This window comes from Odontesthes bonariensis, chromosome 16 (assembly GCF_027942865.1).
Source record: "Odontesthes bonariensis isolate fOdoBon6 chromosome 16, fOdoBon6.hap1, whole genome shotgun sequence".
Classification (NCBI taxonomy): Eukaryota; Metazoa; Chordata; class Actinopteri; order Atheriniformes; family Atherinopsidae; genus Odontesthes; species Odontesthes bonariensis.
The window spans coordinates 20,795,094-20,821,393 of NC_134521.1; the positions used below are offsets into that span (position 1 = coordinate 20,795,094).

Here is a 26,300-nt window from a genome sequence, read left to right on the forward strand (position 1 = left end):
CGATGATTCTCCAAAAGTAGAGCAACACAGTGGTTATTACATGAAAATCATTTTATTTAATATCCTTAACTTGAACATAAAATTCTCAGGCTTTCTCTCTCTTTTTTTTAACCTCAGTTGAATTCAACATAAGAATAAAAAACATTTTCTTGAAATATAAATAATTAACCAAAATAGTTTAAATACTAAATTAAAATAATCTTCCTTTGTTATCTAACTTAAACAAGTAACATTTCTCTTTTTTTAAGAATACATGAACATGACTCATTTCTCTCTCTTTTTAAGAATACATTAACAGGCCTAACTCATGTAACATTCATCACAAAACTGGAGAAGATTTATCTTCTTTAAAATTGTATTAAATAAATAGCACATTACTAAATTCCACAGCAGACATTATTTTGTCCACACATTACGAGCTTGGGACAAAACACTTTTGTGTGACGCCTTAAAAAAAAAAAAAACTCCCCGTGCGCCGCGTACCCCCGGTTGGGAAACACTGTTCTATATTTCTACGTGTTACTGCCTGTTCATCAATGCCCTCACAACGCGAGATGTTGAATGTTCACACCATGGCTTAGCTAAACATCTATTGTTGATGCCATCACGCAGCACGATGTAAACTCTGGATTTAAAAAGGAAATGAGTCAGGAAAACAAAGTCTGTAAAATATTTTCTGTGAAACTGTAAGGTTTTGTGCTGTGGACTAAGGTAGCTACAATATTACAAGCTTTGTTATTGAGGTCAGGTTCCAGGTTTGGAATAGTACGTCATCACCAATAAAAGCATAGGTTGTTCCCTTGGTGGCCTAAACGCTGTCTTTTCTTTTCGTCCATGACTAACGACTGCTACCTCCATCAGTGTTGGCTGGTTCGTTTAGTGTTCTTCTTTGGGGCTGACCACTGATGCCTACTTCCTTGAGGACTTTTGCTGTAGTCCTGGGTACTCTGCCCCTTAAACCCGCCTCAACTGGACGCACCATCACCTTCCAGTCCTCTGCTTTTGCTGCTAGATTGGAGTATCATAGTTTCTTGTGCTCAAAGGTTCAGATAGATAGATAGATAGATAGATAGATAGATAGATAGATAGATAGATAGATAAGTACTTTATTCATCCCAATTTGGGAAATTATTGTGTTGCAGCAGCGTACAGTATAAAAGATATGTAAACAATTAAATTAAAGGAAAAACCAAGCAAATAGAATAAATAGAATAGAATTAGAATAGAAATAGAATAAAAATAGAGAATAAACATTAGCTATATACAAATCTACAGTATGAAGAGTAGGGTAAATAATAATAATAATATTAATAATAATAATAATAATGAACATCAGTAAACTAAATAAAAACAGATTTGTACATTTAACAATAAAGGTAAAAAAATTAATTTAACTGAGCAGACTGAACCAATAAGAAATATAGGGTATATGGATAATTTACATTATATTGTACTATGATGATATTTGTGCAAATGTTATTAGTGCAAAATGAGCAGTTGTGCCAATTGTCATTGTTATTGTTTTTAGGAGAGACTTCAAGCCTATTGAGCTTGAAGTTCTCTTCCAGCCAGAGGGGAGGTGTTGTAGATGGTGATGGCTGCTGGTAGGAAGGATTTCCTGAATCGTTCCTTGTGACAGCGGAGCTGGATGAGTCTGTTGGAAAAGGAGCTCCGCTGTCCAACCAGCAGCTAGTGGAGAGGATGGGTGGGGTTATCCATGATGGATAACAGTTCATCGATTGCATCTTCCCAGTAGATTGTCAGGTTGATGATGAAAGCATGCTGGCAAGCATCGTATCAGAGGACAAAGCTGGTGGCATAATAGTTGTTGTGATTTTCGATGGAAAGGTTAGTCTTTACCTTGCATTCCTCAGTCACAGGCTGCATTAAGTGAACCTAAAGGCTGATTTATGGTCGTCTACGGAGAGCGACAGAGAGCCCTCTCCGTCGACGGAGACCCTCGCGGAGACGCTCTCCGTCGCTTGCGTGTGTTGACCAAAATTCCTATCTATCTATCGAGGCCAAGGGTTGTGATTGGTCGGCTAACATCCTTTCCGGAATCACTTTTCCGGTTTAGCTCCTTCCTTTCAGAACAACAACACCGCCATTTTTGAAAGAGTTTACTGTGTGCCGGTCAACATTTGGTCAAAATTATTTGCATTTCAATATCAACAAGCTCCAACTCCAACAAAAGTCTTTCTGTCTTGCTCGCCATCGTTCACTGTGAGGAGAGGAACGGAGCCGGAAGGTAAACAATCAATCAACGACTTTCAGAATAGACGTCGCGAGATTGGGTCGTCTAACGAAGCGACGCCTACTGATCGGGAGGTGAATTGCCTTGGGTACCTGACATCTCGACGGAGAACTTCGAAAGGTTTTTTGACCACGGAGTCGGATTGACGGATAGCGAATGAGAAGCATACCGAGGCCTTAAGTTGGGAGATGATGAATTGTCTTTGGGTTTTTCTTCCTTTCAAATGAAGGATTAGTAGGGTTGATGGAGTACTGCCTGATTGTTGAAGAGTTGGGCATTCATGGCACTCAGGTCCGACTGCCAAGCACTTCAGTACCTGAGTGTGACATCAGGTATATCTTCTCTGAATTGAGCTAGTCCTACAGCAGACCAGGATGGCCTTGACTGTTGCTGGTGGGGCAAGCTGGGTCCTCACCAAAATACATATTTAGGCTTGCGGGTGAGGACAGGACATCATAGGTGGCTTTGAAGTCAATCTGTTTGACTGCTTCCAGCAGCCTTGTATAGCTAACATAGCTTGTGACACTGATTCGGAACATCTTGGAACATGACATATTGCAATTAAAGAAACTTGTGCATCCTTTTCCAGGGTATCTGCACATTTTTTAATCAACAAATTTAATGACTTTTAAGACCTTTTTAAGACCTCTAAGAATAAAAATTAAGACCATTACCACGGCAAAAATATATATAAAAACTACACTCAAGGCTGTTCGGTGTTGAAAAAAAGTCCAGTGTGAAATGTGTGCTTCAGTGATACTGAATCAGTGTGTCAACATGATCGCATAAGATTTGAACGCACAAGGGAACACCACACACTACAGGACAATCGTGCCCAATTGTCACACCTCTGCGAAGGAGTGTGTTTTCGCTGCCATTTGTCTGTCTGTTTGTCTGAGGCTCTGAGTCTGAGCAAAATAAATCCATAATTGAACCTGATTTTTGAGTTATGTCTACTGTGCTTTTACAACTAGCAAAACGATTTTACTACCCAAGTTAACTTAAACCAGAACTTTGGACAACTCACGTGAAGCACAGACTATGGACAGTGACTTTGCAGCATAAACCACACGACAAGTATCTCCAATCTAATCAAATAAATAAAAACGAGCACAGACCGCTTATGCAGTCAATGGCATGTACCCATAGAAAAAATACACACTCTCACACACATTTTACAACCTGACTATCGACTGGTAACAACCATGATCAGTAACCTACACAAACCCAGACACATAATGGCTCGGCGGCCAGCAATCGGATAAACCAATGAAGTGAATCAATCCTGTGAAAGAATGAAAACAAGTGAATGAAACCTGCACTCACCCATTATGAAGTTAACTGCCAGCCCTATAATCTTGCCCCTGCTCAGCCAACACCTTGACGTCAGGTATGTTTGGTAAAGTTACTGCGGCTAGCATTAGCAACGAGGCTGCTAGGCTTGCTAAATCGGTAAGCATTAGGCTACAGAAGAAAGCTAGTCTTTTTAGCTACGTTATATTATCATCTTTCTTCTCAGCTATAAGTTAACCTTTGTTTACGGCCACTGGCCCTAACCTGACCGGAAGTTTTCACCGGAAGTACTGGCGCTCACACAAAACGTCAGCGGTCGCCATATTGTGCACAGAGCGATAGAAAATCGTCTCTCCAGACATATCTTTCTTTCATTTCGCCCAGATGAAAGTTAATGCCACTCTTCGAAAATCGGCGAAATTTAAGACATTTTAAGACCTTAAAAAAAGTATTTTTTATTTAAGACTTTTTAATACTTTTTAAGGATCCGCGGAGACCCTGTTTTCAGCTCTGACATCTGATGAATACATCCATCTTAGTCTGTGTGGTGGAGTGCATTTATAACATTTAACAAGAAAAACAGCTTCATGAGCTGCAGGACCCTTTAAGTATGGGATGTTATCGTCACTTCTCAGTCTGTAATGCCCTGAGCTCAGCATGCTTTTGTGGGGAGTGAAAATGTCAAAGCCAATTGGCCAGGTATCCCATCTTTACACCTCGACATTCACAAAATATTTTCCAAGTCAGTTTGAGAAGCATTTCATTGCAGGACTTGGAATCTCCTTGTTTATAAAAAATAATAAGTTTAGGGGCGTTAAGTATATGGAGCGAGGAATATGAGGTAATGATTTCCATTCCAAACAGAGATATGGATTTTCCTCTAAAATAAACATCCTCCTTGGAATCGAGACCAAAAAACGATTAAGCGGTAAAACTAAAAGCCTCAAAAGAGATATTTCAGAAACCATTTTATAATTCCTCCGTTTTAGTGCCTTTTTTTTTTTTTTACATCACTCTAAGATCTCACATCTCATCTTTAAGATATCGCAATGAGGCGGTGAGACAAAAATGAGGCAAATGTGTTGTTTTTGATGAATTTGTGTTCACAGTTTTATCACAGCACTGTTTGAAATAGCACAGCCTGGTTTCATGTAGAAATAAGAATCAGGGCTCACAGCTGGAGGTGGAAGACGAAGTAAACAAAACAGGGAGCAATTCCGTTCTACTTGCAGCTGGAAATAAACATGTTTATTTATAATGACGTCTGCGACACATGGTTGCCTGCACTGGGACCAGCTCTAAAACCCCATTGCCGGGCCAGTCTGGGCTTGTAATTGGCTGTTTTCCCACAAAGAGAGAATCTGGCTTGAAATGATCCGGACACTCAGGCCGAGAGGGGTTTTGTTAGGGGATTTTTCTGCCTTATTTATGATTCACACAAGATAATAATGAAAACGACAGCATTCACATGTGTCACTGTGAGAATGATGTCCAGAGACATACCTGGAGGGACAAACTGACAGATGAGAGCTAAGGTTTATAGATCCATGAGTAATGGGCAGACAAACCAGAGTGACTTGTAAGGTCAGCATCCTCTCCTGTCTGAACAAAGGCCACATAGCAAACCAAGAGGTTGTTGTCTCATCTTTATACCCTGACAGGAAAAAATGTACACAGGGGAAAAAATTACACAGACAGAAGCTGAAATAATCTAAATGGATTAATTAAACATGAAAAAGGTGAAGCAGAAAGCTTTTAGCTCAGTAACCTCGGACTGAATCGCTTGAAAGAAGCGGGGTTTTATGGAAGTAAGAGGATGACACTAACCTTCTTTAACCCTATTCTCTATGTATTGCTTTTTTTTTTTTTTTTTTTGCTATAACATGGGGGTACTAAGAAATGATTTAGGTACTTTACAAGTGAAATAATGGGTAGTTGTGCTGAAAATGAAAAGTCAAAAGATACTAAACCCACACCAATGGCAGTTTATACCAAAACTCCAGTGCAGTTATACAGGCATAAAAATTGGTATGAATTATGGTGAATTTGTTCTGAGCACCTTTATTCTTCAGCACAGTCTGAACCCTCTTAGACCAGCTTTCTGTCATTTCTTTAAGCAGTCTTCAGGAATAGTTCTCCAGGCTTCTTGAAGGACATCCCAAAGCTCTTCTTTGGATGTGGGCTGCCTTTTGTTCCGTTCTCTGTCAGGATGATCCCACACTGCTTCAATAATGTTGAGGTCTGGGCTCTGGGGAGGATTCATCCCTCCATCAGACCTGTTGCCACTGATTTTCAGTCCACTTCTTGTGTCCTTTGGCATAGCTCAGCCTTTTCTCCCTGTTTCCCTTCCTTAAGAATGGCTTCTTGACAGCCACCCTTCCATGGAGACCATTTCTGATGAGGCTTGGGCCAACAGTAGATGGATCAGCTGAAGGTCCAGATGCATCTTTTAAGTGGGATTTTTGTCTCAAGCCACCTTTACAATAAACCCATTCAAACAACCAAGTCCATAAACAAACAAAATATGAACACACATGAACACACTGAAAAGGCAACTGCCAGCATGGATGTTCAGTCTGTGCCTTCACAAGAAGACATAGCTTTCCAGTGCAGAAGGGGGCAGTTGTGCATGTGTAATACAATAATACAGATCATCATATAGATTTAAATGAAAAAATTAAAATCCTCAAAAAGCATGTACTTTCTGCTTTTCATTTATGTCATACTCAGCAGCAGTCATGGTTGTCCATTGATCTTACGCTCTTCGCTCCATATGAACACACTCTAGTGAGAGTATTGTTGGTGTTGCAGAAATGATGACAAATGAGAAGGGGCTGTTTGTAACATGTGAAGTTAACCTGTAGCTTGCTGTTGTCTCTCCTGCCTCCCTTTTCATGCACTAATTTGCGACGCTGAATAGCCAGTCAGAGTGAGCTCTTTCACAGGAAACAGTGACACACATTCACATTACAATTTGCTGATAAAAAGACACAGATAGAGTCTGATCATGATGATGGGGGCATTCACAAAAATTAAAAAAATACAAGAGAGACAGAAGTTCATGCTCCAGAGATGAACAAAGGCCAGTTCTTGGCTTGGTGTATAAAAACGCTAGAAGGACATACTTCTCAGATATTGTTCATCTGTTGTACATATTTTTTTTTAATTATTTTAGGCCTGCCACTTCTTCATTCATTGAAGTAACTAAAGGAATGGGAACAAATTATGTGTCTTTGTTACAGGCTGCTAGTAACAAAGTGCCAAAAAATACAATTCAAAATTGGTTCTTTGCTAAGTTGTCTTTTATGTGTAGACACAGCTCTCGTGCAGAATCTGTGTAGTTACACAATCTCGACTCCGTCAAACACTGTCTGTGATGGTTTACAGGGGAGCATCTATATGGAACATAATCAATTGGACTAATTACTTGTAAAAAGAACACAGTCACTGTGATGCAGGTAATGAGAAAGTGAAAAGTTCAAACTTCTTAAGCTGGCTGCAGTGATCTTGTGTCAGTGTTCACAAGGGCTATTACACACAGTGCAACTCTCCAAAGGGATTTTACAGTAGCTGAGTCAGAACACTATTTTAGATTCAACCTGGCTTACATTTGTGCTTGATTTTGCTCAAGGGATGCACTGAAACAATCTGAGCAAACATAACACAGGCCATCCAGAGATCACAAACGCTTGGCAGAACCTGAAATTTAGACTGTAGCAGGCAAGAAGACCACTGGAGCAGGGTATTGACGACAGAAGTTTGACTTTGACCACAGAAGTGACGAAGTGTAGCAGGATAAAAAGCTAAAATACAAGGAAATGAGAACAGGTGTGAGTAGACAGATCTTTCATAGAACTGGGCTGTACCATCAGGGGTTGTTCGCGTTTGGTGTCAACAGGTATCCTGGCTAATCTGATTACAAGTGGAAAGTGATAAATAGTAGTGTGAATTAACTCAGAACAGATTGGGGGCACATTCAGATCCAATTGCACAAATCACATTTGGAGGTGGTTTGGAACGCTTTTGGTCACATTTTTGTGACAATATATTTGCAAATTCTTCCTGGGCCACAATGAAGAACCTCTCACTCCCCTGACATGACCTCATGCAAGCAGTGGAGTTTCCACTTGGATGTTGTCTCGCTCTTCTGCTTTCTGAGTGAAAATACGTTCTGCAAAAGCAGCATTCATAGCATGTATCATTCACAGAAAACCTCCTGCTGGAATTTTTTGCAGCCATTAGCCCTCTCCTGTGGGACCTGTGAGTCACTTTTTAATGTGCCTAGCCATAAATCTTTAGAGAGGAGCCAAACATATTTCTGCCCATCAGAACTAATGGATGCAGCCTCCCTAATTTCTTTCCTGATAATCTCTAAGACAGAAAAATCCGGTTGAAAACACTTGAAATGTCATCTATGGCGAAGTCCAGGCATTGTGACCACATTAAAAGGGCATAAAAGAAAAAATGTCAGAGTGTAGAATAAATGACAGCATAACAAAAGCTTCGGATTGCCTTTCTTACACCAGCTGAGGAGCACTGGCACTGAGCAAAAGTGAACAAAGCAGCTCTAAATGCAGGGCCAGAGCTCAGCTTCCCTCAAATATTTAGCAAGCTGCATCATTTTGTGTTCCTCTGAACTGGTGTAACTCATGAAACACAACAGATCTTAACGTGGAGCGTCAGATCAAGTGTTGAGCATTTCAGGCACACACAAGCCGTGGAGGTATTATAGCAGTACAGTTTGTATATCGTGAGCAGATGCTGTTTTTCAAGCTCTTCTTCAAAGACTGGTTCAGAATGAAAGCTGCAGTTCAAAAGCTTTAGTTGGCACTGAGCTGACACTGAGCTCTGCAACATCAAAAATGCTATTTTACCTCCTTTTACTTTTGTCATATTAGATCTGATGGATAACTCATTGGAATGTGAGAAAGCAAAGCTGCAATAATTGTGCATCAGACGAATCTGAAATGTGGTTATGTCTGATTAATGATATGTTGTCATCATATCATATGTTGATGTGATACAATGTCCCGTTTGTTGCTCTGCTGGCAGATCGCTCTGTGAGATGAGACTACGTCTTTATTTGCATATAGAGTATGTAACATGATCTGCACACAAGTGGTCACTCAGGACATATTGTGATGCCAGGTGTGAATGGACGTACTTAGTGCTGTCCATTCATGATCAGATCAGCGAGGATGTGCGATCAGAGCCACAGGAAGAGGCCTTATTACACCACAGACTGACAATTCATTGCATTTGAATAACAACAATATGAAAGACAAAAAACATGGTTAATGTATAGAAGACTGGGCAGATGGATTTAAACTAGGGATGTACTGACACTGGTATTGGGTCGGTACTATTCTAATATACTCGTACTCGTTAAAGTTAACCTATACCATGAACCGATACCAATTTATTGCATGAAGACCGCGATCAGAGGGTGGCTTGTCATTTTTGTTGTATTTTTTTAGATTGGCGGCTTGGGGAGATGCCGAGCTAATCAGGAACAGTGTGGTTAGGCTAGTGAGACCGAAACTTGTCTTCCAATTCATTGCATTTTTTTTGTGGTAAAAGTATCGGCATCGGTACTCGGTATCGGCAAGTACTCAGATCCAAGTATCGGTATCGTATCGGTTTGAAAAAAAATGGGTATCACTGCATCCCTAATTTAAACTAAAGTAGATAAAGGAGCGATGTGGTGAGGACAGAGCAGGCAGAATGAATAAAAGCTACTCTGGTTATAAGGCGTGCTGTTTGGACAAACTTAAGGACAAGAGGGCAGAATGGGGCTTAGGATCTGACGAAACTCACATGAGGCTCCATGTATTAGTGTTGCGCGGGTGAGGTTTTTTTTAACACCCGCCCCAACCCGACCCGCGAGAATTTCCAAACCGCCCCGCCCGACCCGTGGGAAATTCTAAAGCGGCCCGCCCGACCCGCAAAATATGACCCGCAAAAAAAAAAAAGCCAGGGCCTGTAGAGAGGGTTAATTTAACACGAACTTAAACGAGAAGGATTTGCGCTAGACTCGCATTATTGTGAAACTTCAACGGTAGTGTACACACTGTGTACATACATTTTGAGAGCAATTGAAGCCTGATGTGATAAGGAAATGTAAACCAAGGTGAACCAAGGCCTATGAGGTGCACTGCAGAGGCGGGTGTGGGAAACTTGTTTGCCTGCGCAGCAGACCCACGGCATGAATGTCGTAACAGATTTGATGTACCTGTCTTATCTCCATCATACTTGTACAGCACCTCACAATGCCAGCACATGACGTAGTCTGCAATGGTGTCATCGGACAGGACGACTTGTCCAAATTTATCCCACACCTTGCTCTTTTGGTCGCTTTTTCGCACAACCTTTGCATCGCCTTTTTTATCTTATCTCTTATCAAGTCAGCCATCTTCATCCGAGTCCTTCTAGAAGTTTGGCGGTGTAAACAAAAACTACGGACAGCTGTTGGGATAAACTGTTCCAAACGAGCTGAAAAGCTCTTAAAGTACCGTTTTAAAAGGTAACATTTTACAGAATATAAAGTATAGAATAAAATGTGAGGTGGACACCCAGGTTATGTAATTCAGACAACTGCACGAGTGAGGGCTTTGAGTGCAATGACTTTGTGACAGCGGGATGTATGCAATTGATAAGTTCTGTAACTCAAAATTGCGATTTCACCCATATTTCCAAACTTCCGGGTTGCGGGTTTTGACTATTTTGACCCGCCCATACCCGCAATACTTAGAAAAAACTGCTACCCAACCCACCCGCACGCGGGTCACCCGCGGGTACCCGTGGGTCAATGGGTGACCCGCGCAACACTACCATGTATGGCTTCATAGTGACGTGACATGGTGTATCAAAAGCACACCTCTACAAACACAATTTGTATGTCGTGTTCAAGCATTTGAAGCCATAAGCATCAATTTAGAATATCAAATTACACAAATTGTTGAGGTTTCCGGTAAATCTTGGGATATCTAACCCGACCCAACCTGTTTTTTATTCCCGAAATCAAACCGTGGGCGAGAAAATTTTATGTGAAAAGTAGAAATTCGTTTTCAGAATTGTTTTTACCTTGAATCTGCCCTGCTACAGCATGTACTCACCCCATATAATGCACTTCTGTCTCCTTCATCACTCTTGAAAATCTGCATGAGATCGTCTGCCTCCCCTCCCCTCTCCTGCATATTTGCCTTCACTACATCTTCATTATTAGACGGAGCCTCGCTGTGTTCCTCCTTTCTTTACCAGAAGCTTATTAAGGGTTTCCCCTTTTATTTATTGATTTATACATCATCAAGTGGAGGTCTCGTCTCAGCTCAGGGACAACAGAGAGGCTCCCCAGGTCTCTGCGGCTTTCAGTCCAGCTGCCCGCTTAAGATTCAGGACTTGTCTTGCCTCTTAGACAATGATTCCTATTGTTCTTTTTATTTTTCTAGGCAGCACTTGTGAGACACAGCGGCTGCATTTTCATTGTGGCTTATGAGGGACTTAAAGAGAAAAACAAAACATATGAATAAGGCGGCGGTAAAAAAAAAAAAGTGTATCGGTGGTGTGAATGTATCAGCAGCTTAACCTGTTTCTTGGGCATTTGAATGGGGTTTTAACCTCTTTTAATAATAGAGCATCTTGCTTTTTCTTATCAAAGCATTGCTCTGTGAATTTTCTGGATGTAACATCAAAGCACAAAGTATTCCCCTAACCTAAAAAATCAGTCTCGCCACAAACAAGCGGGCAGAGAGAATGGGATCAGTGTGGCTGTGAGGAGACGGAGGAAGAGGAAGAGGAGAGAAAAGAAAGTGGAGCTTTGTGGGAGAAGCTTTGTGAGGCTTTTTCCTCCCTCGCTGTCAGGCCACAGAACATTAAAGTGGAGGAGAGGAATTTGCATTCTCTAAATCGCTCCCTCTATTTCTCCTCAACTCACATGCTGACTGTCTGCCATGTGCACTCACACACGCTCGCTGTCAAACTCTGAGATACTTAAATTTCCTGAAGCTGTAGAGCTGTGATGTTTCCATCCAGAGCATGTTGTATAAAGAGCACAGCAGAGCACTCCACAAATAGACCCAAAAAGCAATTTCACATTTTTTATTCATCAATTAGCTCCGTAGAAAGTGAATAATGAAACAGCTAATCGATATTTGGTGTGACGTCGTGCCTTTAAAGCAGCAGCACCACTTCTCTTGTGGACTTAGCCCGTCTCAGAGTCTCCCGTTCAGTTGTGTGGGCCATGCATCTGACACAGTACTCCTTGTTCTAATTGTGAATAAAGATGCTTCATTATGACTCTGACCGTATGTTTGCATGGGCTTACTGTCATTCAGCAGAATGATTAAATAATGAGATAAATGAAGATCTTTGTCTGCCGTTTCCATGTAAACAAAGAGAACAAACATACTCAAACAAACCAAGCCACAAAATCTGAAAGGGTGGGCCAAAAACTCTGGATATCAAGTCCACATGACAACTCTATACAGAGTACTTCTATACCCATGGTGTAATTTTCACTCACTAAAAAACTTGCATGTGGATGAAAGACCAAAGCACCGCGTTTGTATTAGATACCCATGTTTGTGTGGATGAGGCTTAACTCTACGGCACTTCAGTCGGGAGCTCATAAAAAAGCAACGCCTTTAAAGTCTTAAGTAAAACAGAAACCTGTGTTCTGAATTTGTAACATCACAGGCAGTTGTTACCAGCCACTGAGCTAAACATGAATGAATAAAACCATCAACCATAAAATAAGGTTAGGCTTCTAAATCATGAGAAAAAGAGCAGTGTCCTCTGCTCTGGACATTGTGGCCGTGTCTGCTGGAGTCACTGATAAACAGATCTCAGACCAGCTTAAATGAAGTACGCCACAGGGCAAATACAGAGGAGTTTGTTTGAACTGAACCAAGCTGCTTTGAAGTCAAATTACTTATGCACAGGGTAGATTGTAAATATTTTGGAACATGCAGCTGTGGACTGACTTATCAACATTGTAAAATTGAGGAAGTTTTCATGGTACACTTGTCTATGTTGAGGATTCAGTCACGATGCTAGTCGTTAGCAGGAGATGTAGAGTATCAATCCATCTTCGATGAACTGCGGCAGCGGTGCATCTTTTAATCCCAGCTGCCTCGAGTGAAAGTTTCTAAGACAGAAAAATCCGATTGAAAACACTTGAAATGTAATCTATGGTGAAGTCAAGGCATTGTGACCACATTAAAAAAAGGGCATAAAAGAAAAAATGTCAGAGTGTAGAATAAATGACAGAATAACAAAAGCTTCGGATTGTCTGTCTTACACCAGCTGAGGAGCACTGGCACTGAGCAAAAGTGAACAAAGTAGCTCTAAATGCAGGGCCAGAGCTCAGCTTCCCTCAAATATTTAGCAAGCTGCAAAACAACTGCAAAACAACATAGTTGTAAAACAACTATGTGAAAAAGAAAGTTTATGTTGGTGGTGATCGTCTACTCCATTATGCTGGCATTGACTATAGTTGTTCCTGAAACTTTAATTCTTTGAGTTGGTGTGTAATCCTCAAGTAACTGCATTGGCTCTTCACAAAATTATTCCAGGGTGTATTATTCACTAAGTTTGTGAACATACAGTCCTGTAACAACCACTGTAAAAACTAGGTACCTTGGCCCTCCAATCCACTGAGCACAAATATGATTCTCTGAGCTGAAATGTAGCTATTCCATCATCCACAGTGTTGCGCTTCCGCTATGCTACTCAAAGGATAAATCCAATTCTTCTTTATCTTGTTATTTCTTATCAGTTTTACTAAGCAGCCATTGAATTCCTACGAATTCTGGCCACCAGGCAACATGCGTTTCCATGATGAAGGCAGAACAGTTGGCTATAGTATATTAGCTGCCTGCAAATACATAAATTAAATAAATGAACAGTGAATCACAAGATTTTTTGGTATTTCATAGTACAGGAAAATATAAATTTTATTCTTGCAATTAAAATTTCACCCAATTTATCTTCCTCCTTATATAAAATAGAAATATTTCCCAGATAGTGTTCTATGCAGTATTGTAAGCTGAGTCTGCCTTGGTGGTCAGACGAATTTTGTGCTCACCTCACACTAAAACTGAGGGTGGATACTCTAGTTTCTCTGCTGGATCTCTTTAATCCAGAGGTCCACATATGTGTAATGGTTTTTTTAATGTTGAAATTGGGTTTAAATTTCTATCTGTTAATCTTTAAACCCCTCGCTCTGACCTTTGTGAAAATGATCATAATAAGCCCAATTTCTCAGAATTCCCTAGATGGACAACACAAACCTGGAATCTTTCTCATCTGTAAAGTTTTGTGACAATATCGGTCTGCAGACAGACTCACAGGTCAAGGACAATAACATGCCATAACAGCTGATCAGAAGTGTGTTCATATGAGAGACGTCTGTTGCTTTTACCATCTAACAGTGCCAAGTGTCACAAAATACATGTACACAAGAGTCCCAAAACTTCCCCACGTATTTTCTCATAAAGCACAGTGGCGACAACACTCAGGGCCTACAGAAGGAGGGGTCGTCATGACAACATAACACTCAGGCAAGTCCCGCCTCTTTAAACTTCAAACCCGAAGCCCACATGTGTTCTAAATCTGGTAGGAAGGCAGGGCTGCAGCTCAGAGACAGAAGGCTGGAGCAACAAGACACTCCACAGCGGAGCAGCTTTAACAAAAAAAAAAAAAGGAAAAGAAAGAGGAGGGTCACAGGAGTCCACCAAACGTTCAGGAAACAGCTCACAGCTCGGGGGGGCTTGGCCAAAAGAGGCGGGCAGCGGTCTGTTATTGGAAAAGCTGACAGGCGAACAAGGGAGAGGGGAGGGGAGAGACAGAGCGAGGTGGCTGCTTGACTTTGAGTTGGTCAGTAAAGGCCTCATGTAGCTTCTTAGGAGCAACTCAGTTCCATTTTTATCTGCCTGACACACCTCGACTTTTAGCAGAGCTCACCAGGAGTCCAGAAAGGAAGGAGAGTGAGGAAGTAAAGAAAGGAAAAAAGACACAAGGAAGGAAAAAGAGAAAGAAAATAAAAGATGGTAAGTTTGGTTTCACTGCCTTGTTGTGACTGCTCATTAACTGCGATTGTTGGTGCGGCTGTGGTGGGCGGGAAGTGGGCTGAGCTCTGATTGCTGCAAGCTTCAAGATGTGGACCAAACTGAAGTGAAGTCTCTATTTAGTTTGCAATGTGAAAAAAAGTAATTTTCATAATTTTCCTCGCTTGGTGGTCTACTAACAAAAAAAAAAGAACAACAACAACAATGTGTTATTACCACTTCACAACTGCAGAGTCTGAGAATGAGGCATTTAAATTAACTCATTTGTTTTGAGCTGGGAAGTTAGAACTTTCTCCTTCATTCAGAAATTAAATTGCTGCAGAAGTGATTTTCAAGGCTGTTTGCTCTAAATCCCGGCACTTTTTCTACAATCTCTGTGTAAAGTAAGAGAGAAAAGGGGTGAGTGGGCTGCCTGCCCCACTTCCCCATAACATTCCTGGCAACACATTTGGTTTCAATTACTTTGTCCCTCTTGGGAGCAAGCTGCTATAAATAAATAACTGGAAGAGAAGTGTGGACAGACTGCAGGCTACTGTCTGGGTCTGACTTTAGAGGGGCAGGCACACGTCTCAACTCTGACTCTGGTTGGGAGGGATCAATGTTGTGGCTCAGTCTAGATATAAGGGTATGTATACTGTTGGGCGTGAGTGGGTCATGCTGAACTCAGAGAGATAGAATGATTTCTGTTGAAAAGGACACAAGGTTCTATCTTAGAAATAAGAAAAATAAGCACATTCTCTTCAAAAGTAATGTTTAATTTTCAACAGAATTATAGACATTGTATGTACTATAATTTTGCTATATCAAAATCAATGAAAACTGAGTACATCAAGTCCCAATAACTGAGTTTCCAATAACCGGGGAAGCAAATCTGAAGCAGTATTTCTTTAAAAAACAGTGTGTCAGTCCACTGGCTGGTTTGAGCTGAATAAACTAGGCTGTGTGATTACAGGGTTATAGTAGAGGCTACATTGCCAGGTTGTAATTCAATAGAAGAAGTAGTTTCCCAATCGTAAAAAAAGACCACGAGCACAAAAAGAATTTGTTTTAAAAATGTGAATAGAGATAGTTTTTACCTCTTCCGTTGAACTTTTCTTGTTCACATCTTCAAAAAACAAATCAAAAGCTGTAACAGAATGAGAAAAATATTTCTTGATGGTAGGTCTTCATATGTAAACTGAAAGGAGGATCCTCAGAAATTACAATAGGATTTGATCAATTTGCTTCCAGAGCTGCCAAACTGATGAAAATGGGTTTTGCAATATTGTGCCTAATTTCCATTGCATCAAAACTGCAAAAGAGTTTTTCACACAGTGTGAAACATACTTTTTTATTCCGCATAAACATACTTTTTTTATCCCGCATATTATTAAAAATGCTCTTTAACAACACCACTCAAAAGTCCTGAGGTTAGTTATAGTCGTTACTGACTGCCTTAAAGTCTTTAATGTAATAATCTATTGTACAACACTGTTTCCAAAAAGTTGAATCAGTACAGAAAATGTAAACATAAACAGATTTTCAAATGATTAAGATTATCGTTTAATCATTATCATTAAAGGATAATCATGGAAAATACATCATATCATGTGCTGACACAAATACATCTTTTTAAAAGATAAATATATGCCAGTATATAAAAAAGTTAAGACAAAGGCAACGGAAGACTGGAAAAAACTCACAATTAATTTGAAGGGGTGGGCATATTGCCTATCAATATACAAACAAAACTGCTAATAGGCATCAAAATCTTCAGTCAGGATAAGTGAAAAAAAAAAGAACAAACTACTATGGTAATTAAGCACTTGAATGTATCATTGGTTTATGTTTACACTGGTTCGACTACAATGAAAAGCTTGCAAAAAGCTTTTCGTTCCACTATGATGGCTGGTGTGTGTTGACTTGCATGGACAGGACATGGGTATGTTGATGATTTGGCTTATGTGGTGCAGTTAACTGAAAACAGTGATTGTGCATGTGAGATATCAGCATATGTGTGCCTCACGTGTTTTTACTTTTGCACACTTTACTGCCTTGGTTTGATGTGCAGCAAACTGCACTTGAAAGAAATTGTGTGAGACTGTTGGCCGAGGCTTCACAATAAAAAGGCTCAGTGTACACATTGACTTCTATTTTGCTGTCCAAATCCTTGTATGGACCTTTTAGCTTATAAGGTGTTAGCTAAAAAGTAGCTAACAACTCATAAGCTGTTAGTTGTTAGCCAACAGAACTAACATAATCTAGCCATAACGAAAGGAGAGTCCTCCAACAGGTTATGCAAATATTTAAATTTCTTAAGTGTAAATGCAGTTTCAGACAATTACAGAAATGTTAGACCTAAGTACTATGCTGCCAACAATTTGGGACTGAAGCTGGCTGTAGGCTGAGTTACATAATTTAAAGCCAAATACTAAGATCAGCCTAATATTCCTGTTGCAATGAGCGCTGCTGCTCATGTTATTTTGAATTTAGTTGCACTGCAACTTTACCAGAATCATAATCAACTCCATTCTGTTTCCTGTGTCGGATACCCTCAATCGCTATCATAATGCAGCGAGAACAGCCAGGGAATTGGCCTTTTATCATTACTCCACTTACATGAGACACTTTTTGTTCTCCCCTCTCATCTCTAAATTTCCGAATGTCAGCACAAGCTTTCACAGCAGAGCACATTTTACCCACCGCACTCACATTAGGAAAAGCATTAGACCAGTAGAAATAAATGTATACATATGAATGAAAAAATTCAGAAAACACACTATTTGTGCCTTTACAAATATCGTGGATGGATTAAGCTCCATCCCTACCAATCAAAATTTAATTAGTGTTTGTACCGCTTTAATATTCAATCAACAGCCAAAAGGACTGAAACATTTATCATCATAGCATCTAAAGATTTTCCAGCAATTTAACAAGAACTTTTTCAAGTAAATTTATAAGTAATGTAATAGCAATCTGGGGATGTCATTAGATAATATCATTAACACTGTCAAATAGTTTGGTTAAATGCTTAAAAGGAGAGCGCTGAAAACCACAGTTGAATGTTGATGATCTTCAGGCAGATCAGCATTTAAAAACTGACAATGCTGTGTAGTGGGCTCAGGATCCTTTAAAAATCATCACCAGTTCATCACTCCATTCATAAATAACATTAAATCTATTGTGTAAAGAAAAAAAAAGCATTTCATAATCAAAGCACATAAAGCCTTTCCTGGAAAATTCTTTTGGAAATCATGGCTTATGCATCCTCCAGGCTTCAGAGGAAGGACGTCGTCCAGCTTCTTCGAACGTAGTTCAAAAGCCAGCATCAGTGATGGTATGGAGGTGCTTTAATGTAGACGTAGACAACATATACTGCCATCCAGACATCTTTTTGTGGGAATGTCTCGCTTGTTATTCGAAAATGCTTAAACCATGACCCAACTTTTTTAAAACATGTTGCTGCCATCAAATTCTATTTTTAATTTGGAAAACACAGACCTCTGTTTTCTAGCAAATTTCACTCACCATTCAAACTTATACCATATAAGAATCAAAAGCTTTGAGATTACCTGTGGTCAAAAAGAACCGTGACGGTGGTCAGTGTTGATTCACTACAGAATTAGACACGGAGAAGCACCAAACTTACTATCACATGGTTAGACGGACTGTTTCTGCCTCCTTCTCCATGAAAAAGACTTCAAGGTGTATCTCAAAGCTTTGATCTGTGTACTTGAGTTCTAGTACCCACCCTGTGATCCAGACTTTTCAATTACACCCGTCAGAACTTGTTTATTTCGAGAGAGAAAACCAATGACTTCTTAAACCCAGAAGTACTGCTCTGGGATTTGCAAAGGTCTCATTATCCAAATTTGAAATGAAATTGTCTACAGATCTTAGCAAGCGTGACAAGGCCCAAATCTGGCCACGGTTGCTTACGCTTATATGGATGCAGGGGATTTGCAGTCTTGGCTGAGGATGGTCACATAAATAAAAGATGCAAATCAAAAGTTTGTAAGACTGAAACTTCCACCCAGACTTAGCTGGACATTTCTGGATTCCTTTTGGTCCAATGCAGAACAAGCTCTGTAAATTATTTTTCTTCTTTACATGTTGGAGCTTATACAATAATGTACAGATGCACAGTCAAACAAAGTAGTGACTCTTTTGTGTCTCTGAAGCTCACTGCTGACTTTAGTTTTCATCTACATTTGTTCACTTCCACTCAGAGTAACTTTTCTTACTTTTTCTATTAATCTTTTATATCTTCTGTCCTATTTCCGCTGTTTGTCTTTGGGAACCCTTTGAAATCCAGATTTTTTTTTTTTTGCCTTTAATGTTTGGTTTCCAGGCCTCTCTATTAAACACTACAGAAAGAGATTTCTATAAATGTAGACCCCATTACTACATATCCACTCCACAGATGGAATATCAGCCTTGCTAACCTTTTCACACTGTTGACAAAACTAACATTAACATAGAATGTAAAGGTGAAGTAGTGAGGAGCACCGGCATCATCATTTAACAACATGTTTGGAAAGAGATCCAGAAAGTACGAAATAATCAGAAGCTACTGCTGTGTCTCACTAATAGCCAGCAGGGATTTCTGTCTCCTTTCGTCTTTGCGCTTGTTTACACGATGATTACATTTGGCTGAAGTTGCCTCCACCACCGGGAGAACTCCCAAGTCCCACTGTGACTCTGACATGTAAAACAGCCCACCTGCTTCCCGACACGCAGCAGCTGTCCGTCCACACACAGTTATATATGGAATAGAGTGAGAGCTCCAAATATCCCCCAACCTCCTGACCCCGACTCGCTGTCTCTTCATGTGTTTTTCACTGTCTGCCTGCGGGAAGCTTCCAACTGCACTGCTGCCTCCGACCAAAGAGTAGAGAGGAAGAGAAGCAAACCTACACTCACGAAGCAACATTCCAGTGGGCTCTCTGTTATGTCACACTCGGGCAGGGAAAAAGGGCAGAAGCATTAAACCAGGCAGAATTGATTTAAGGAAAGAAATGTATTTGCTTAATGATTCAAAACTTAAATGTACAAGTAATTAAGACCAAAACTGATATTGAAAATTAGGACCTATGGCTGTGAAAACAGTGTGTCCTGCACAAGGACCTGTGCATACTTATTTACATGAAGAAAAAGACACTTAAAATGGTCGGGCTCAGATGTAGGGAGGGAGACAACAGCATTGCCGACTAGCTCATCTCAAAGCACTTCAAAGATGCAATCCAGTTCAAGCCAATTGCAATCCAATTCATTGTAAAACAATTGTAATCCAATCAAATCCAATTCATTAAATTCCAAATTAGTCCAATTCACACATGCATTCTAACCCTGAGAAAGTTTTCTTTTTGTCCAAACCCAGGACGTGGCAAAGTCTCATTGAGGCGGTGTTGTGCTTACACGTCAAAGCAGCCAGCAAGTTCTAAAAAGAATGTATTTTAAATCCTAATCAGGATTGTGTTCTAGGCCTAACCAGCTACTTTTTTTAGCACTAACCAAGTGATGTTATTTCCTAAATTCCAACCAGGAAGTGAGAAAAGTGTTTTAGTAAAATGTTGTGTTATCGACAGATTGTGACCCAGAAGAAGAAAGAGTTGTTCTCTGTGGGCGTCGACCTTGTGTCCCATGGTTGAAAGCAATGCGTATAATCGCACAATTTCCTCCTTAATAGGACTTTGTGGCTTGCTAAAGAAACTCTGGAAAATTCCGTTTGCTCTGGTGTGGAAATGATGAGTTTTTTTTCTCTGGTTGCCTGTGTGGGGATTAGTTTAATGATAACAATAACAATCATACATTTTATTTATAAGTGCCTTTAAAGAATCACAAGGTCACCTTACATTATGAGCAACAATAAATAGAATAGAATAGAAATAGAAAAATACTTTATTTATCCCCCAATGGGGGAAATTCAAATTCATCAAGTAGCTCAACATTTTTTTTTAAATATTTACAATGATTGAATTAACAACAATAAAACAACAATTATAATACTACTACTAACTAAATAATAATAAATGACTAAATGGCAAAATAAACAAATAAATAAAAATCAATCAATCAATTTGAGAAGAACTCAGCAGTCACTGTTATAAAGCCTTATGGCTGTGGGAACAAAGGACCTTCTGAACCTCTCAGTCCTGCAGCGCAGAGAGATGAGCCTCTCACTTAAAAAGCAACATTGTCAAAATGATTAAAAACACAGTCAAGATAAATTACCATAAAATTATTAAATAAAAGAACACAAAAAAAAATTGGTGGAAGTCGATGTGGTGGTAGTGAGGATGTAGGGATCATGTGGGGTAAACAAGTCTAATCAGGTGGGTTTAGAGACGAGTCTTGAATGTGGTCAGTGAAGGAGAGAGTGCTATTAAAGGAGAACTGCGGTATTTTCAACATTAAGCCTCTTTTCTGAGTCGTCTGCAATGTTTTAGAACCCCCCTCACCGCTTTTTTGATGTTTACTACTGTCTCCGGTATTTGCCTAATTTTGATTCATCTCAACCTGCTTCAGTATGGCAAGTCATGCGCATGTCCACAAAGGTCCGTAAAAGCACCATAAACGTCCGTTTTCAAAATCATCAACTCACCGGAGTGGTTACTGGTGTGCACTGGTAATCCATATCAAATTTCGTTGCGGAAAGTTGCTTCTGTCGTGTTTTTTTAGCAGCTTGTTCATGCTCGCACTATTTTCTTAGCGGTGGCGAGTAATATCAACGAACATCCAGTACAAAATGTCAAATAAAACACGACAGAAGCAACTTTTAGCAACGAAATTTGATATGGATTACCAGTGCACACCAGTAACCACTCCGGTGAGTTGATGATTTTGATAACGGACGTTTATGGTGCTTTTACGGACCTTTTTGGACATGCACATGACTTGCCATTCTGAAGCAGGTTGAGAAGAATCAAAATTAGGCAAATACCGGAGACAGCAGTAAACATCAAAAAAGCAGTGAGGGGGGTTCTAAAACATTGCAGACGACTGAGAAAAGCGGCTTCATGTTGAAAATACCGCAGTTCCCCTTTAAGGAGAAGCCCAGACTCTTAAAGCTGCCGTCGGCAGGTTTTCAAAATTGCGAGTCTAAAGTCGGAAAATTCGAACTGATACAACTTTCAGGTCCCTCCCCCAACCTCTAACAAGCTCCGAATCGCCCCCCAAACCCCTCCCCCTCTGTGGACGAGGTTGTGCACGTGAGTTCACACCAGTGTGAGCGCACACAAGCTGGGGCAAGCTGAGTGAAGCTGACACCCCACCCACGTGAAAAATTCAAGCAAATAGATTGATCTGTTAGTGCTCCGTTTGTGCTGCTTTGGTTTCTGAGATATTAAAGATTATTTTTTAGGTCATCCAAAGGTCACCATCCCCCCATATTACTCCAAAACAAACCAAAGTAGTACTTTTTTAGTGCTCCGTTTGTGCAGGTTTGTGCCGTTAAAACTGGCGTTTGTGCTGCTTTCGTCTCTGAGATATTATGAATTATAATTTCAGCCGATGACGTCACCATCCCCCATCTTGCTCCAAAACAAACCAGAGTGGTCTACTTTTTTAGTGCTCCGTTTGTGCAGGTTTGTGCCGTTAAAATTTTCGTTTGTGCTGCTTTCGTCTCTGAGATATTATGAATTATAATTTCGGCCTATGACGTCACCATCCCCCCATCTTGCTCCAAAACAAACCAAAGTAGTCTACTTTTTTAGTGCTCCATTTGTGCAGGTTTGTGCCGTTAAAACTGGCGTTTGTGCTGCTTTGGTTTCTGAGATATTAAAGATTATTTTTTAGGTCATCCAAAGGTCACCATCCCCCCATATTACTCCAAAACAAACCAAAGTAGTCTACTTTTTTAGTGCTCCATTTGTGCAGGTTTGTGCCGTTAAAACTGGCGTTTGTGCTGCTTTGGTTTCTGAGATATTAAAGATTATTTTTTAGGTCATCCAAAGGTCACCATCCCCCCATATTACTCCAAAACAAACCAAAGTAGTCTACTTTTTTAGTGCTCCATTTGTGCAGGTTTGTGCCGTTAAAACTGGCGTTTGAGCTGCTTTCGTCTCCGAGTTACGTTTTACTTTCAGTTGATCACATGATTTCACTATATTGATCAGGAGGCAATGAATTTCATCTGCTGCAGGTTGTAGTCATTCTGTTTGGTTCCAGTAAGTTCTTTTCGCCAATTTAGTCAGTGGGAAGTTGTCAGCTGAGTGAAGCTGACACCCCACCAACGTGAAAAATTCAAGCAAAGAGATTGATCGGTTAGTGCTCCGTTTGTGCTGGTTTGTGCCGTTAAAATTCAGTCAGTAGGAAGTTGTCGGATATGTTGCTAACGCAGGAGAGAATAGAAGGTAGCCAGTTTGTTTTTTAAAATCCCTTTCTGCAAATAACAGTGATATTAGGCTAATAATGAAGTTATATGTATTTTACGGAGTCAGTATTTTTTTATTTAGTTTATTGATGGTTGGCGAGGAAATTGGTGCATTACCGTCACTGAATGTCACTCAAGGGTTATATGTGTTAATTCTGTTCTCTCCTGCGTTAGCAACATATCCGACAACTTCCCACTGACTAAATTGGCGAAAAGAACTTACTGGAACCAAACAGAATGACTACAACCTGCAGCAGATGAAATTCATTGCCTCCTGATCAATATAGTGAAATCATGTGATCAACTGAAAGTAAAATGTAACTCGGAGACGAAAGCAGCTCAAACGCCCGTTTTAACGGCACAAACCTGCACAAACGGAGCACTAAAAAAGTAGACTACTTTGGTTTGTTTTGGAGCAAGCTGGGGGGATGGTGACGTCATCGGCTGAAATTATAATTCATAATATCTCAGAGACGAAAGCAGCACAAACGCCAGTTTTAACGGCACAAACCTGCACAAACGGAGCACTAAAAAAGTAGACTACTTTGGTTTGTTTTGGAGTAATATGGGGGGATGGTGACCTTTGGATGACCTAAAAAATAATCTTTAATATCTCAGAAACCAAAGCAGCACAAACGAAAATTTTAACGGCACAAACCAGCACAAACGGAGCACTAACCGATCAATCTATTTGCTTGAATTTTTCACGTGGGTGGGGTGTCAGCTTCACTCAGCTGCTGGGGCAGACTCACGCTCAGCAGCGTGTGCACAAGCTGTGATTGACAGGTAGGATTCCTCCACCCTAACTTGATTGGTTAAAAACAACCGAAACGCTCGGTTTTTGCAAGCATGATTACAGGCTTCAGAGGGAGCTACAGATTTCGTTATTTTTTCTAAACAGCCTATTTAATATTCTACTTCCAGAATCCCATGACAGTTCAAGCTAATATGACTAAAAAAAAGTTGCCGACCGCAGCTTTAACTTGAGAGGAGGGATTGACAAAAGAGTTGTTGATGGGTCAAGAAAAACTGCCACATTTGAGTGTAGATTCGGTGCAGACAAGAAAAAATTCAGTTTTTTTTTCATTAAGTTTGAGAAAATTATGGGAAGAATGATAACAGAGAGAGGTCCAGAATCTGCTGCCATCAAAAGGTCATTTCTGTGCAATGGACAGAAACCAGACTGAAACTGTTCATAGAGACTGTCATTAGTCAGATGATTGTGAACCTGTAAAGCTACTATTTTTTTTCCCCCAAGACTTTTGACAGAAGATTAGGATTGTCACGTCCACTTTTAATCCATCCAGGTTGGCACCTGTTGAACACACACTCATAGAAACAGATGCGATTCACTGAAGCGGTGGGCAGCCATTCACAGCGCCCCAGGGAGCATGGGGTGCCTTGCTCAAGGACACGTCGGCCCAGCGCCGGCGCCACGGGGGGCACTCGCGGGCATTGCCCCCCCATCCATGCCGGTGTGCCCCCCCTGGGTTCACTTTGACGTTTGACCGGAGATTGCCTCAAACACTGCAGTGCATGAGGGGACATGATCTAAAAGTCTTAAATAAAAAATACGTTTTTTAAGGTCTTAAAATGTCTTAAATTTCTCTGATTTTCGAAGAGTGGCATTAAATTTCATCTGGGCGGAATGAAAGAAAGATATGTCTGGAGAGAGCTTTTGTGTGTGCGCGACTACTTCCGGTGAAAACTTCCGGTAATTTGACAGCTAGCGCGTCAGGTTAGGGCCAGTGGCCGTAAACAAAGGTTATAGCCGAGAAGAAAGATGATAATATAATGTAACTAAAAAGACTAGCTTTCTTCAGTAGCCTAATGCTTACCGATTTAGCAAGCCTAGCAGCCTCGTTGCTAATGCTAGCCGCCGTAACGTTACCAACCATACCCGACGTCAAGGAGTTGGCTGAGCAGGTTATGGAGGGGCTGGCAGAGTTAACTTAATAATGGGTGAGTGCAGGTTTCATTCACTTGTTTTCATTCTTTCACAGGATTGATTCACTTCATTGGTTTATCCGATTGCTGGACGCCGAGCCATTATCTGTCTGGGTTTGTGTAGGTTACTGATCATGGTTGTTAGCAGTCGATAGTCAGGTTGTGTGTGTATTTTTTCTATGGGTACCATTGACTGAGCTGTGCTCGTTTTTTTTAATTTTTATTTAATTAGATTGGAGATACTAATTAATACTGAGGGGGGGCTGGTCCCGGGGAAAATTGCCAGGGCCGATTTTTTTTCCCAGTCCGACCCTGAACTACATGTTCAAATGCGTTCTGATGTCGGCTCAACGCCAGTCTGAATTCACTGTGGCCGTGCGTGGGCGTTGCTGTTGTTGTTGCGCTCCTGTTTGCTCGTTGTGTGTATTAGTATTAATGGCGACTAGAAAGGGGAAAACGTGATCTGGGCTTTGTGTTCAATTTATGCACCGATGATTATACAGAGTGGATGAAACTGTGCAGGCTATTCGAGATGTCTCCAAATGCCTACTTTAAAGGAAGCGTGATGTGTTTGCCAGGGCTGCCTAAACGAGTTGCCAACCGTCCCTTGAAATAATGGAATCGTCCCGTATTTAGTAACAAAAGGACAGTTCCTTATTGGGCTGAAACAGGGCCCACAATTCGGTTAAAATGCAGAAAATTGCATCTAAGAAATACCAAATTTTCTGGGGGAGGACCCCCAGACCCCCGCTAGGGCCCCCCCCCCCTTACTCATTTAAATGCCCGTCCAATAGCTTGTCTCTGTCGCCGGGTCTGCGTCGGCCGTTTCAGTTCACCAATCTTTGAGAGGCGAGAGTCCTGATTTGAACTCGCAACCTTCTGATCTGTGAGAGTCAGACGCGCTACCGTTGCACCACGAGGTCATATGGGAAATGAAATGCGAGGTTTGAAATTGATCTGAAGTTATATAAGCTATTGGGATCTGAACCAGTTTTTGCGAGTATTGGTGTAATTATTGCTGTTTTGAAAGGTGCTGGAACTGTGGAAGAGAGTGGAGGAATGTATCGTTTCAGTGATGAGAGGGCAGAGAGAGGGGAAACAGAGTTTGACCAAGTTTGTGGGCAGAGGATAAAGTTTACAGGTGGAGGACTTGGATCTCTGAATGATGAAGGATATTTTACTTGTGGTTGGAAGACTGAAACTAGAGAATGAGGATGTCACAGGTGGAGCAGGCATGGAACAGTGCACGCAGTCAACAGATTTACATGGAGAAGGGAGTTGATGATGAATATTCTGTTTTATCATTGAAGAAGTTCATAAATCTGTTTTCAGAGGGAAATGGAGTGCATGTCAGAAGCAAATGTGTTGGGGAAGCGGGTGTTGCATA

The 26,300-nt window shown here is 40.6% G+C and overlaps 1 protein-coding gene across 3 annotated transcripts in view; it reads left to right on the top strand.

The window, feature by feature from the left end:
* Nucleotides 1-26,300, top strand: part of sgcd (sarcoglycan, delta (dystrophin-associated glycoprotein)) — a 395,576-nt gene that overhangs the window by 196,317 nt on the left and 172,959 nt on the right. Inside the window, exon 1 of one of the 3 annotated variants that reach the window (XM_075486566.1) lies at nt 14,074-14,595. The exons of 1 other annotated variant lie outside the window; for it this stretch is intronic. In XM_075486566.1, coding sequence (XP_075342681.1) covers nt 14,593-14,595 — 3 coding nt within the window. In that variant the 5' untranslated portion in view covers nt 14,074-14,592. Of the gene's footprint in view, nt 1-14,073; nt 14,596-26,300 lie in introns of those variants that run through there. One more of the 3 variants, XM_075486565.1, reaches the window with a different exon arrangement.